General features: G+C 37.1%; 2 protein-coding genes across 2 annotated transcripts; both read right to left on the minus strand.

Moving 5' to 3' along the window:
• Positions 1-6,097: 6,097 nt before the first annotated feature.
• LOC110919375 (ATP-dependent DNA helicase PIF1-like) lies at positions 6,098-6,784 on the minus strand. The gene has a single exon (XM_022163648.1). It carries the CDS (start codon positions 6,782-6,784, stop codon positions 6,098-6,100), a length of 687 nt encoding a protein of 228 aa, XP_022019340.1.
• A 129-nt stretch (positions 6,785-6,913) lies between these two features.
• LOC110919376 (ATP-dependent DNA helicase PIF4-like) lies at positions 6,914-7,495 on the minus strand. Its single transcript, XM_022163649.1, has one exon. It carries the CDS (start codon positions 7,493-7,495, stop codon positions 6,914-6,916), a length of 582 nt encoding a protein of 193 aa, XP_022019341.1.
• Positions 7,496-15,207: the final 7,712 nt, after the last annotated feature.

Raw genomic sequence — 15,207 nt, forward strand, 5'->3', positions numbered from 1 at the left:
GGGCCAACTTGCGGAGGAAATGGCACAAATGAGGGGGAGCATGGGAAAGCTCCCAAGTGACACCACGGTGAACCCTAAGCATCAAAGTTCAAGCACGGGCAATGTGAGGAATGTGCACATTAGCGCGGTAAGTCTTCTTTCAAATGATGAGGTTTGTAGTAGTGTTGAAAGCATTCCACCACAATGCGTTGATGGTGTAGTGGGAAATACAAGAGATGAGTTGGAAAGTAAAAATGAACAAGAAACGATTTCACAAATTAAAATTGAAAAAAAGAATAAAAATTCTTTTTGTGAAAATTGTTTAAATCAAATTAAACCGATTAATGCATTAAAAGTTGAGGAATGGTACCCACCGAAGGACGAGAGGTGGGAAAATTTTAACAAGCAAAAATTAATTTACCGTTACTCGATGACATTAAAAAGGTTCCGGCTCATGTGGAATGCTTAAAGGAGTTATGCATCAAAAACGACACAACAAATTACCCGAACCGGTTGATTTGATATCACATGTTAGTGCCGTTCTATCGAGTGCCCTTCCTCAAAAAGCTCAAGATCCGGGAGATCCTCTTATTCCAATTCAAATTGGAACCTTCAAAATTGAGAAGGCGCTCCTCGATCTTGGAGCTTGTGTGAGCATTTTACCCGGGAGTTTGTATCACCAATACAATTTTGGTCCATTAAAAAATTTTGATACTCCCGTGGTATTGGCCGATCAGACTCCCACGCATCCAAGGGGGATGGTGGAGGATGTGATTGTTAAGGTGGATGATTGCTACTACCCAGTTGACTTTTTGGTAGTAGACTATGTTGGGTGTGTTGAGGATACCCAACCGGTAGTTATCTTGGGTAGACCGTTCTTGGCAACTTCTAATGCCATAATAAATTGTGCAACGGGAACGGTAAGCATGAAGTTTGGGGACCGGGAATTAAATTTAAATGTTTTTCCAAATTTCACTAACCCGCTCGGTGAGGATAAGTGTACTAAAAAGGACATGAATCCAAACAAAAAGGTGTGTGCTATGGTTGGTAGGTTTGAAGAAACAAGGAAGGAAACAGTCAAGAAAAAGAAGGCGAAAAAGTCACCTCTAGAAAAGAAGAAGGAAGAGGAGGTGAGGAAATTTGGACCGTTTGGCAACAAATGGTATGAATCACCGGTGGGTGATTTCGAGGAGTTTGTAGGCGGCAAGCATGCCATTCGACCACCATGAGGTGGTAAGTCAATTGTTGTTGTATATTTTATTTCGCATTTCGTTTTAGTTGTTATCCGTAGTTTAGTTAGTATTGTTGTTGTTGTATAATTTTGTTTTTTCGTTTTAGTAGTTAAATGAACGTTGTGGGTGTGTTCCCTATATAACCCTAACGAGACCTACTCGTCCTTCCAAGCTATTGGGAGGTTTAAAAGGGCTTGTTGCATACACTAAATGCAACCGTGATTCCTACGAAAGTGAGTTAGGGCTGTTATTGTTGTGCATTTTTTTCCACAAAAATCAAGGTAATTTAACGCATGATTTGGTAACACTTTCATAAAAATGGTAGAACTAAGTAGCTAACAAATTTCAATGGTTGTGAGAAGCATGCTTCTACACAAGGGTTAAAATTTGTAGGTACATTATGTTCGCGGGACAACCGTTTTATAAAGAGAAGAAGAAGATATGGGCATCAAGCGACAAAAATCAGGTGCATGCGTTTCCTTTTTACCTTGATTCTTAGTTTAGTAATAAGTGGATTGTATTTTGTATTTTATTTTTCCGGGGTGAAATTTTGGGAAGGTTAGCCGTGTCACATCCCTTGTGCATTTTTAAAACTCTAGTTCTTACACATTGAGGACAATGTTTACCTCAAGTGTGGGGATGAGGGAATAGTAAAAGTTTTCGATTTTGACCCGTTCACTTAAACACTACACATTGAGGACAATGTTTACCTCAAGTGTGGGGATGGGGGAAAATTTCAAAAATTTTTCAAGAATTTCTTGTTTCAAAAGCAATATTAAAAGCATAAGTAACTAAGTTAACAGGGGATGGCACAACCCATTTGGTCTTTTGTCATGGTCAAGCTCAAATTAATAGCATGACGGGTATTTAGCGGGTGGTTATTTGGGAATAATTCGCCTAAAGAACTAGCATTTTATGCATATCACATACCATACCCTTATACGTGAGGTTTTGAGCCACTTTTATATCATAGATTTACATATACATGTTTCTTTGTTTGAGTGGACCATTAGCCACGTATTGTAGAACTTGCGACTTTTGATACGTTTGAGACCATAGACCGAATACAAGCACGAGAATGATTAAGGCATTAGGTAAACCTTTTCCGTTTACACCATTTATATATCCTTACCCAAAAAAAAAAAAAAATTGTCCCTTAGTAGCCAATTTTGAGCCTAACCCTTTCGTTTGACCACCCTTTAGCCCATAACCTTAAACCTTTTTGTTTTTAACCCGTGTGATGGAAATTCGATTATAGGAGTCAAGTTTTTATAGTTGTTTGTTTGTATGCATATAAAAAAAAGAGAAAAATCAGAAAATGTTATGAAAAAGACGAGAAAATTGCTGAGAAAAGAACAAAAATATGTGTTCTTAGTTGAGAAATAAAAGGCGAAAGCTTGTTGCCTTCTAGTTTGATATTGGTAGTTAGTTGTGCGTAGATTAGTTGTTTTGTAATAAAAATCGAATTTGCATCACCTTAGCCACTTTAAAATATCCTATTTCCTACCCTTAGCCTAGCCCTGTTACAACCCGTTCAAAGACCTTATGACTTGTGCTTGATATTCGTGTTCGGTGGTGGAGAATGATTGAGTTGCAAGCCTATGCGGGTACGTGTTCTAATCGGTTTTGAGCGATTAATTGATTGAAGTGCTAATACATTATACACATTAGCCAAGTTATAAGACAAGTGGAGAGAACATTGTGAGGGATGTGCATGACTTGTTAGTTTTACGGGCGGGTTAATCTTGGATAACCATTTTTTTTGTGATTAGTCATCACCGTTAAATATGTTGAAAATTGTAAACAGTTTGAACTTTAGTATGACAATTGACCTTAACCTTCGTCTCGGGAATGGGGAGTGTATTCGTTGTTCGACCCACGTGAAAGTGAAAAACAGATTTGCTTGAGGGCAAGCAAAAGACAAGTGTGGGGATGTGATGTAGAGTGTGAATCTTGTGCGTTAATGTGGATATAATACATGTTTTATTGTATTTTAAGTGATAATGCGCTTTGAATATGTTAACTACGAGTGTTTGTAGTTTACAGGCAAAACGCGTAATATGACGAGGTTAGAGATGATACGGAACGTTCGAAGTTGATAAACAAGGTGAACGGCGATGTGCGGGACGTGTGCGGGTCGATAAATAAATAGTTTGAATATGAAGTTGAGGGGTCAAAGTGTAACTTCAATTGTTAACAAGTGTGAATTCTTTCACGTGACTTTATGGGAGGCCATGTACTTAAGGAGCTCAACATGAATTCATAGGAATGTTGTTGAAGTGGGTAGGAATTAATTTCCTGAAGGAGAGTTCATTTGAACTTGGTCACATGAAGTCAACAACATCATCATCATCATCATTTTGTGGGAGGCACTATTTGAGGGAATCAACATCAATCTTAATTTTGATGGCTTGCACTCACGTGAAGGGGATTGTTATATTAAAAAATATATATATATATATCTAAAACCTTTAATACATGCTGGACATGGAATTGGGCCGCCATATTTGTGGATTATTTTGATTGGGCCGATAACAAGGCAGACATGTGGGCGGCACATATTATCACGTGAATATTGAGAAGGAAGTCAACAACAACTGTGATCTCATCAAATTATCATCATACATCATCACGGCAGTTGGACAAGTCTTGAGGGGCTTCTTGGAAGGAACAACAAGGCAGTCAACAAACATCATCATCACATCATTGACGGCAAGGGGGTGGCAGCCAACATAAAAAACACATGCATACAATTTGACTAGTGGGCCAACATAGGGACTTTTGGGGTCTTCGGATTGGGCCGCACACACTTGAACTATATTTGGCGGCACATGTTAATGGAGCAAAAAAAATCAACAACAGTCATGCACCGTCGCCGACGTGGAGATGTGCCGTCGCCAACGGATGTTGGAAAGCACCGTCGCCCAAAAAAGCACGTAGGCAGTGAGTTATACCGTCGGTAAAAATTTGAGAAACAATCACCGTCGCCGACGGGGCTTCAGCCGTCGGTGACGGTTTCCAAATGTTGACTACGTGAATTGTTGTTTCTTTTAAGGTTTGGGGCGATCAAAAAAAAAAGGGGGTTGACTATTATTCGACAGTTACACTTATTTTGGATTTTTGAATTCATCTTGGGAGCCATTATCCACTCTCAATCACCTACCAATCCATCTCCATTCAATCTCCAACAACATCAATCATCCGAATCAAGATCATCACCATCAATCATTCACTCACCATCCAAAACCCTAATTCTCCATTTCATCATCCATCATTCCTTCATCCTTCAAGATTCAAGATGACTTCATCTGCATTCCAATCATTCGGTGATCAAGCTTTTTCAACCATGAGCGGCTAATCATCTCGGTTTCACCCCGGTATAAGTAGTTGTTAATTTTAGGGTTTCAATTTGTTCTTGTTTCATCTTAGTGACAATTTGTATTTGGTTTTTGAAACTCTTGACAATAGTATTACATTTGTTACGAATTCGTGAATTGTCGAGCGATGTTAAAAGTTATGACTTTGCGAAACGGTGATATGTAATTGTACATTGTCATTGTTAGGATTTACTTGTGTTGATTACAAAGCGTCTTTTTGTCCGTTCTTCGGGGCGTTGATAGTTAGTAGCACCTAAGTCACGGTACACTAAATCCGTTAATCAAATGCATTTGAGTTGAAACTAAAACTTGTAGAAATCCTATGTTAGCAATTACCGAAGCCGGGTGTGATTCCTTTTTATTATTATTGTTCTCGTATCCAAATTTCTTGCAATCGTTAAGTAGTAGTTGTTAATTAAGTAATTCAATTTCAGTAGTCCAAATTCACATCTTTCTACTAAACAAAAATACAAAAATATCTGGCAAGCTTCATAATTGTGACAAGTCTTTATAATTCAGTCAAATTCATACACAAACCACATACTCTTCGTGGATCGACCCCTTACTACCACTAACACATTGTTAAGGGTAATTTGGGCTTATAAATATTATCTTTGGCCGGAGCGCGACACTCCGATCAGTAACAAAAGATCAAACCACGGGGAGCATACGTGTAATTTTAAAGTTGGTGACTAAAGGTGAAAAATGAGAAACCACAGGAACCATCCAGGCAATTAACTCATATTTCAAAATGTTATATTATCTCCTATGCGAATTGTTTTAATTTATATTAAATTTAATTTTATAATTATCTTTTAATTAATATTAATTATCTATAATTAAGTAGGATAGAGATGAGAAAATGAAAAAATAGATGACTTCAATGATTGACATATGTCCTCTCATTGGTTTCTTTTATTATATAGTACTAGCGGTAAGACCCGTGTGCAAACACGGGTCGATTCTTAGAAAACCATGCATAAGACATATTGACAGAGAGTAAAAAACAATTAGTGCAGACTTACAAAATTGATATAAATTAATGATCAATAGGTTTATTCAACAACAATTCCATTATGTTGATAGCAAACCACTGTTGTCTATTAACTGTTAAAAACTTCCGTTGCTTTCTAACAGACTTTCCTAAGAACTGTCATCCATTATCTCCAACAGAGCTTTCCAGATGGACAGATAGTAACTATCAGATGTTAGTCAACCCATGTTAAAAAGGTCAGTCAACAGAAATTACAAAGGTTTGTAAACAGATGGTAAGAAAATAATGTTATTAACATAGAATTTAGTACTCTCATTAAAATGAGAGCTGCAAACTTGTTACTACAACGCCAGATATAAACATTTTTCACAACATGTGTTCTCAGGATAGGCTTAATGCAGAGCAAGTATCAGATACTTTCAAAAAGTTGTATTGCTTTCCAACAAACGTTTCCTAACAACAGTTCCTCCATTATACCCAACAGACGTTGACAACTTGACAGATGTTTAGTATCATCATAGATTTTGTAAAACTTCTTTGTAAACCACATGAGTAGTGGTTGTACAGACTCGTTTCTCTTTATCACAAATCAAAATTTTCAACCCCTTCCTACTTTTTACTCTAGATACAGCAACATAGAGCTGGCCATGACTAAACACTGGACGTGGAAGATATAAACGAACACGCTCCAATGATTGTCCTTGATTTTTATTTATTGTCATAGCAAAACACAGTGAAAGTGGGAATTGTCTTCGAGAAATCTTCACTGGTATTCTTTTATCAGAAGGTGTCATCTTCATTCTTGAAATCAAAGTATGATGACCTATATTAGTCCATGTGATAATTTTGGCTTCAATCACAACTTTTCCGAGCCTCGTGACTTGTAAACGTGTACCATTACACAATCCATTTGCCTGATCAATGTTTCTGAGTAACATCACTAGAGCACCAAGTTTCAGTACTAATTTATGGTTAGGTAAACCAGATAAACGAAGATTGTTTAACACATCAGGAGGAAACAATGCCATATTAAGCTCTGATTCTTCCTCCGATTGGCATAAACTATCTGAACTAAAATAAACCTTTTCTTCACCAGACAGACTCTCTAGCAACTCTTTATTTATTGAATCCACTACTTCATTAGTTGGAGCAAGAATCGCTCTTTGTTGGAAGTACGTTAAATCCCACAAAAACTTATTCATGTCCGGATATATAAATGAAATGAGATAATAAATAGGATTGACTTGGTCATGAATAAGTAAATCATCTGGTATTTCAATATCAATCTCACCATCCTTTTTTTCACCAAGCTTTAAAATCCATTCTCCATATTACTTAATTTCTTTCAAATTTGCTTCCTGACAACCAACTCTTAATCTCATATTCTCAGTTAGCTTTAGCACTTGACAGTGCCGCCATATATAAGAAGAATTCAAAGAAGCATTGACTATCATTGTTCTGGTACCTTTAGGGATGACCGAAAGAATTTCTCTAAAATCACCACCAAATAGAATGACCTTTCCCCCAAACGGCTTGGATTGCATGTTCGGTTGACTGGAACGTGATATGTCTCTCATTGTTCTATCAAGAGCCTCGAAACAATGCTTGTGAGTCATAGGTGCTTCATCCCAAATAATCAGTGTTGCTCTTTTAATTAAATCACCTAACTCAGTATTAGGCTCTATCAAACAGATTGAATTCTCATTAATGTTGATTGGAATTACAAACCTTGAATGAGCAGTTCTACCACCATCCAGCAAAAGTGAAGCAATTCCAGTGGATGCAACATTCAATACAACTTCACCTTTTGATCGTAATGCAGCTGAGAATGTCTTCCAAAGAAACGTCTTTCCAGTTCCACCATAACCATATACAAAAAACACACCTCCATCACCTTTTTCAATCACTTCCATTTATATATCCTTTCCTGTTCGGCAGTTAAACACTTTACATAACCATCATGTTCCCTTTGAAGAGCTAGTCTGTCATACGATAATTCTTTCATTATCAATCAATAATTCAACGATGAAACATAATTGTCCGGAACACTTGGCACATCATCAAAATTTCTCACTGTACTTCCATTGGTAAGTAGCAAATTTTCAATTTCAGATAGACAGATATTTTCAAGTTCTTCTTGTTAAAGATCCAAATCTAAAACAAATGTTGAAAAAGTATTAGTTTTTTCCCAATAACAGAGCTATCGCATAATTTTAATGTGCTTGTATATAACTTTAATAAAATTATCACATTACCTGCGATACCAGTTTTCTTTCGTTGCTGATACAGAATATCTTCACATAACAGGGACTTCGTTTCCGACCAAAAAACACCAGGACGAGATATCAAATTTGACAGCAACAACATTACAAGAAAAGTCCTTAAGAAATCTCCGATTGACCATGTGCTAGCTTCTTTATCAGCATTAATATATTCCTTATCATCATCCAACAGTCCCCGTGCAAAACATGCATCTTTAAATGTTTGGAAAACCTGCCCATCAACTGTTTTTATATCTTCAAAACAGGTTGGTCCCTTACTATGATTCAGTAAAATCCTTAGGTAATAACAATCACCAAGTGATGGTGGGACATAATGTATCCTCCCAATTGATCCATACGGATGCTTTCTTCGATTCCATTTGCGATTTTTAGCATTCCATACATAATATCCCAGAAACTGAACATACCTCAATGTCCTGGCAAATTTATCGACTTTATTACAATTCATCCACTCTGTGAACATTGTCATTTTCACAGTTGAATCAGTAACAATATCACACAAATTAGCATGATCATTATATACAATACTCTGACCATCTTCACAATGAAAAGGTAATACTTCAACAGCTGGAGATCTATAATGTATATCATACATGAATATTCTCCAAGCAGCTTCACAAGCAGAGATATATCTACAATCAAGCTATGCTTTTATCTCATCTACAGCTACATTCTGTTCCGTATTATTCTTGGTTCTATTGGCTTGAAAAATAGAAGCAGTGACTCTATCAGGCCCCTTATTAATATATTTAAACAAATATTTGATAGAACCTGACTGGTTGCACCATTCAACGTTAACGTGGCACTAATACTTTCTGAGCAGGAGAGCATTGTAAGGAACTACAAATCTATTATCAAGTGTTACACCATTCTTTACTACTGTATTACTTGTTTGACGACGAAGATAGACAGGATATTCTTCAGAATTAACACAAGTCTCATCTACCTATTTTTTGGGAAACTTTTTAGAACATTTTTGCTGAACCATACATGGACAAAGTGGGTTGTCTATACCACATGGTCCATGAATCATAAATTGCTTGACAAGCTCATATAATTCAAAACACACTACTATGAACACATCTGGAATCCAACGTTAAGTGCAGTAAAACACAGTACTGGGATTGTCACACCCCGACCACGAAAAACAACAAATCGTGGCGGAAACGTCGGGGAGTGTTGTAACAGAATCATTGTTTCATAACACATGGATTGAAGTTCTGTTTTATTAAATTAAATGTATTACATTACATTGAAATTAGAAACAAAACATGAATAAATAGACTTTCATTGTTATTTAAGTCACTAAGGTCTCGTCCGTTCCTATGTGAGCATGCATCAATATCATCATCAAATATCACCAACTATGGTACCTGAAACACATGTGAAAATACGTCAGCATAAAATGCCGACGAGTACATAGGATCTTATGAGAGTGTCAGAGTCATGTGGCTCGTTTATGTTTTGAAAATATAATTTAAACACCCTTGTAAATTGATAATTAGAAAACCAAGTTTTGTAAAATGTTTGTAATGTAAATTGAAATAACTAAGTCAAACAGATTTGTTTTATAAAACCTCGATACCATGAATCTTAACTCCAAAACATTTGTTCATATAAACCCAAATTGTAAATCGTTTTTGAAATAAAACTCGAATGTTTTATATTGTTAGAAAAAACCTTGTAATATAACTTTATTTTAATAAACTTGCCCAAGTGATCTAGATAACGCAACGATATATAATGTATTAAAAGAACTTATATATAGGAAGTACCAGCGGCGTATCCACCATGCTTTTAACACATTACACCCGCCCCGTTACCTAATCACTTCCCTAACCCAACGGTTCAAACAATACCAAACGGTTCACACAGTCAAACAGTTACAAACGGTTTATATAAATCAAACAGTTACAAACGGTTCATATAAATCAAACACTTACAAATGGTTCATATAATCACACAGTTACAAACGGTTCAGATAATCAAACAGTTACTAACGGTTCACATAAATCAAACAGTTCCAACGGTTCAAAATGTAAAACAATGTGTCCATATGCTGAGTGAACATATGCAACAAAATGTAATATACAAAAAATCAATGTGCTAGCATGTTAAGTGAACATACATAGCAAAACATAATGAAATCATGTACTATATATGTACTAATGAACATAGCAAGTATATAATATAAGAACATGAAAAGCATGAAAGTAACAAGTAGGCACATGTGTATCACCCCAAAACATTTGAAAACAGTAAAAGAGGGGACTATGCACTCACTTGAGAATGCTTAGAAGTCTTGAATAACAACCAAGCAAAGCTAGAGGGATCACGGAAATCAAACGACACCTAATATAGGTAACTATGTTAATAAACCGGACCTAAATCGGAGGATCGGATAAAATGAGGTTTCGTAAACCAAATGAGTGTAGGGACTCATGTAATATGGTTTAACAAAGCCTACATTCTAAAACGAAACCTAACCAAAGTGCTTACGACCCATTACGACTCGTTAAGGTAGCTTACGCCACTTTAACGTGTCGTTCGCGTAAAACGCGTTCGGACCGCCTAATTAGTCCCATGACAAGTATTATATGCCTTAACATGTGTAATAATGTTTCCTAATCAGCTTAGATGCCAAAATTTATGTTACATATGCTTAAAATGAATTTATGCGTAAAAAAGGCATTTTGGTCATTTTCCTAAGGCATATAAATTACCTATCATACAACTACTTAAACGAAGTGACCATAAGGTATAACCCCGGAAGGTTATTCCCTATACAACCATGGTCATAATAAATGCTTGGTCGGATCCTAATGATCGACCAAACGGGTCGGGTTCGAAAGTCTAAGCGGTTGTTTATACCGCTTGTCTTACGACCCTATATAAGCACTAAACTAAAAGTGACGAGTTAAACATGTTAAAACATATTTAACGAAGTTAGAAAACAAGTTTGATATCAAAACAAAAGGTTTTGATACCTAAGAATAGTTTGGTTGCAAAAATACGCATGAATACGCATTTTGACGGAAACTATGACTCATCACTACACCTAATCAACGTGGTAATCAATAGGTATACTCACAAGGGACTATAACCATCGTGATTACGCTCATGTTGCAAAGTTCAAACGAACTTTGTGTTGACCATAACCTGGTCAAAGCAGAAAGTCAAACACAGTTTGACTTTCGTGCTTAAAAACGCATAAAAGCATGAAAGAAACTTACAAAGGGTCCAAGCTAGGAAGAATTTGATCTAAATACTCAGGTATGAAGCATAAAGCTTCAACTTAGAGCATAAAATTAGATCAAGGTGTGAGGAAAATGGAATGAGAGCTTGGGTATTTATAGATTTCGGAGAACCGTTAGGATCGTTTCTCGCATTTCGTGCCTTGATCTTGACCCTCCATGTGGGCACATGGTATTGCAATACAAGGGGACATGAAATACCATCAAATTTTAGCCCATAGAATGCAAAAATAGGGGTTAAAAACCATCAAAACATCAAAATTGGACTAGATACAATGAATCTGGTCATTTGGGCACTTTTTGACGCTTTTAGTCCCTGTTGATCAATAAGTTTATTTTTGCGCACCAAAACGCGTTAAAACTTATTTCTAAGTTATGTAAAGGTTATTTAAGGTATGTTGAGCCTCTGTCACTATCCCGGAGTGTTTGTCGCATTAAACTGGTTATATTTACGCATCAGTTTGCATATAACCTTCCAGAAAGCGATTTAAAGCTCGAAATCGAACATGAATTGATATGTGCACATGATACACATATTTATACAAATCCCAAGTATGAAACACAATATTTCCTTGATTTGGTATTTGTTGGAGGGTCGAGAGGCACAGGTGTCATAGTCTCCCCTACTTTAGGAAATTTCGTCCCGAAATTTATTCGTAGGAGTCTGTCTGTGACTTTATGTTAAATAACCACCAAAGATATGCAAGGCATAATCCTATCATTTCCTCAACGGACATTCTTCAGAAACGAAAATGAACGAACGGAGTCATTTTTTTAACTGGTGCTTTCTCAGAAATGGAAATGAAGGAATAATCAAAAGGATATTCATTTCCTCAACGGACATTCTTCAGAAACGAAAATGAACGGACAGAGTCATTTTCAACAGGTGCATCATCAGAAATGGAAATGAAAGAATAATCAAAAGGATATTCATTTCCTCAACGGACATTCTTCAGAAACGAAAATGAACGGACGGAGTCATTTTCAACAGGTGCTTCATCAGAAATGGAAATGAAGGAATAATCAAAAGGATATTCATTTCCTCAACGGACATTCTTCAGAAACGAAAATGAATGGACGGAGTCATTTTCAACAGGTGCTTCATCAGAAATGGAAATGAATAGAATTAACTCAAAAGGATATTCATTTCCCTCAACGGACATTCTTTAGAAATGAAAATGAACGGACGGAGTCATTTTCAACAAGTGCTTCATCAGAAATGGAAATGACTAGAGTTAACTCTAGACACATGAAAAAACTTGCTGTGGTTTCTATGCACTAAATTCCATAATTATGTATGCATCCATAATTACGTAATTCCTTGCACAGTCCGCACAGTGCATTTCATAATGTGTAGGGGAAGAAAAATCAAACCTGTGATGAGTGTGACTAGACTACCATAGGGTCCTTTTAATTAGATCGACAAATGATCTCTTTAAATAGACCATCAAGGAGTCTTTTCAACTATATCATCACATGACATTCCTAACCAGATTTTTGGATCAATCTGTTTAACTAGACCACTCAAGGGGTCTAATTATGGAATAGTACCTTATAATCCAAGGGTCTTAACTATTACGTAGAAGCCCATTAAGGATTCGAGGTAGTACATTTGGATATCCTACTATGAATCCCTTATACGAAGATATAGAAGATTCTACGAGGATTTGGATAACGAAAAATTCGGATCACGCAAAAACATAAAAGAGAACACAGAAGCACATAATCACATAATTGTTTAACTTGACCTTTAATTTGTTATCTTTGGACATGGATATTTAAAGCATACCAGGAATCCAATTCATGGATTTCATTTGGCACTGTAATTATTTTCAAGAATCTATCTATGAAGATTGGATGATCTTCAAAAAATTCGATTTTTTATTACAAGGAATCATAACATTCGAATTAAGGTACACAACAATTAAGGACTTACGGAAATACCCTTAGGTACCCTATCAAGGATTGGGTATTCGTCCAGAGTTGTAACTTGCGCCTTGTACTTCGTTTCCTTGGAAGAAACAGGTACTTAGGATTTTCGTGGAAAACGCAAGAGATCATAAAATGGAAGAATTTTGGGAGTAGTCTGTTTTTCAAGGAATACGGTTCCTTGATTGTCGGTATTGTAGGGGATATGTTGTTTATACATGCAACCACATAAATACATTGCAATGTAAATAAAAGATTTATTTATAAACAACATCAACTGTTTCATCGACCTTGACACGAAAAGAAAATAATACATAAGGCTTGATTATTTCTAAACAACGTCGTCTTCTAGTCGGTTAGATGCTCATCCCTGCGCTGGATTTGCATTAGCAAGCTTTGGGCAATCTCTTCAGAAATGGTCCATCTTGCCACAGTTGAAGCAAGAACCTGGAAGAAAATGACCTTGAGCAGGATTGTTGCCAGCTTGATTTGGTGTAGCTACAACTGGGCAAACTCTTGCTGTATGACCTATAAGTCGACAAATTTGGCATTTGCGGCACTTTACACTGGCATGATGATGAAGGCTACATTGGTTGCACAAGGGTGCAGTTCCGTTGTATGGCTTCCTAGCAGGGGGTTGAGCTGGTTGGTTGGGGACAGCTTGATCATTGTGAGCGACCACGGCGAAGTTCTGAGAAGTCTTTCGCTTCTTTGACTTCTTGGAGGATTCAGTCTGCTCATCCTTCGGTTTCGATTCCTCGATCGGTTTCTTGTCACCCTTTCGGAAAAGCTTACCTTTCCTGATCTGAGATTCAGTCAAGGTAGCGGATAGCTCAATGGCCTGTCTAACTGTAGTGGGATTACTACCAGTAACAATATCTTGACCTGAGTCAGGGAGGCCATCAATGTACTTTTCGATTGCCTTATCCAAAGGCGTGACCATGTTTGGGCATAACAGGCTTAACTCCTCATAACGGTCCATGTAAGCTCGATGCTCACCGCTATCTTGCTTAAGATTGTCGAATTCCTTTTCCAATGCCCTAATCTCATGACGAGGACAGAATTCCCTCATCATTAGAGCTCGAAGCTCTTCCCATGTTTGAGCCAGTGCCACATCGGCACCCCTATCTCTCATCACACCATTCCACCATGTCAAAGCTCGTTTCTCAAAGACGCTGGATGCAAACTCTACCTTTCACTCGTTCGGACATTGAACATGTCTGAAGGTGCTCTCTAGACTCTCAAACCATTGCAGAAGTGCAGTTGCTCCTTGGGACCCAGAAAACTTTGATGGCTTGGCAGAGTTGAATGTATTGAAGTTGCATGGGGCATTATTGTTGTTGAGGGCTTGGTTACATTGAACAATGATGTTTGGGGTTGTAGCAGCCATTTGCTGCGTAATGATAGCTGCCATTTCTTCATTAGGTATCTGATTGTCGCGTCGTCGAGGCATTCTAAAAGGGGAAACAAGAGAGAAAACAAGTGAAATGGCATTGGATAAGGATGGGATGTTACAGTTACCGACCAAAAAGCATGGGTGATGGTCATTTGTTCGAACCACAAAGCAAACAAACGACACACAAAAGCTGAATCAAAGTAAACAGGTCCTCATAATGTATCACGAAGACATGCTCGCCTATAAGTGGACACTCACCCCAAGAGTTCCTAGGTAAGTGTAACTGGTCCGATACTGCGGATTTGTACGAACACTCTAGCCGACAAAAAACTCAGGATACAGGCACCCACCCTTCCAGATTGCACGTGTTCACATTAATAAGACCCAAACTTTGACGAGATTTTGAAAACTTTGAAGGTTCGAAACCTTATAATAAATCATCCTAGAACAGATGACTAGTTTTCAAAGCGGATTCGAAATTTGTGTTCTTATTGTGGTTGTCACCTAAAGATAGGCGACAGTACTGTTTTATGACTAAACGCAAGTAAACTCGCGTTAGGGTCCTAGGAAGGTTATAGACTAGGTCAAAGCATTACTAATAACCTAATTCCCTATAACCATGAGCTCTGATACCAACTTTTCTGACACACCCCGACCACGAAAAACAATAAATCGTGGCGAAAACGTCGGGGAGTGTTGTAACAGAATCATTGTTTCATAACACATGGATTGAAGTTCTGTTTTATTAAATTAAATGTATTACA

This window comes from Helianthus annuus, chromosome 16, assembly GCF_002127325.2.
Source record: "Helianthus annuus cultivar XRQ/B chromosome 16, HanXRQr2.0-SUNRISE, whole genome shotgun sequence".
NCBI classification, from domain to species: domain Eukaryota; kingdom Viridiplantae; phylum Streptophyta; class Magnoliopsida; order Asterales; family Asteraceae; genus Helianthus; species Helianthus annuus.

Coding starts and splice junctions, on each gene's coding strand:
- LOC110919375 (XM_022163648.1), bottom strand. CDS start 6,784: ATGAATAAGTTTTTGTGGGATTTAACGTACTTCCAACAAAGAGCGATT.
- LOC110919376 (XM_022163649.1), bottom strand. CDS start 7,495: ATGGAAGTGATTGAAAAAGGTGATGGAGGTGTGTTTTTTGTATATGGT.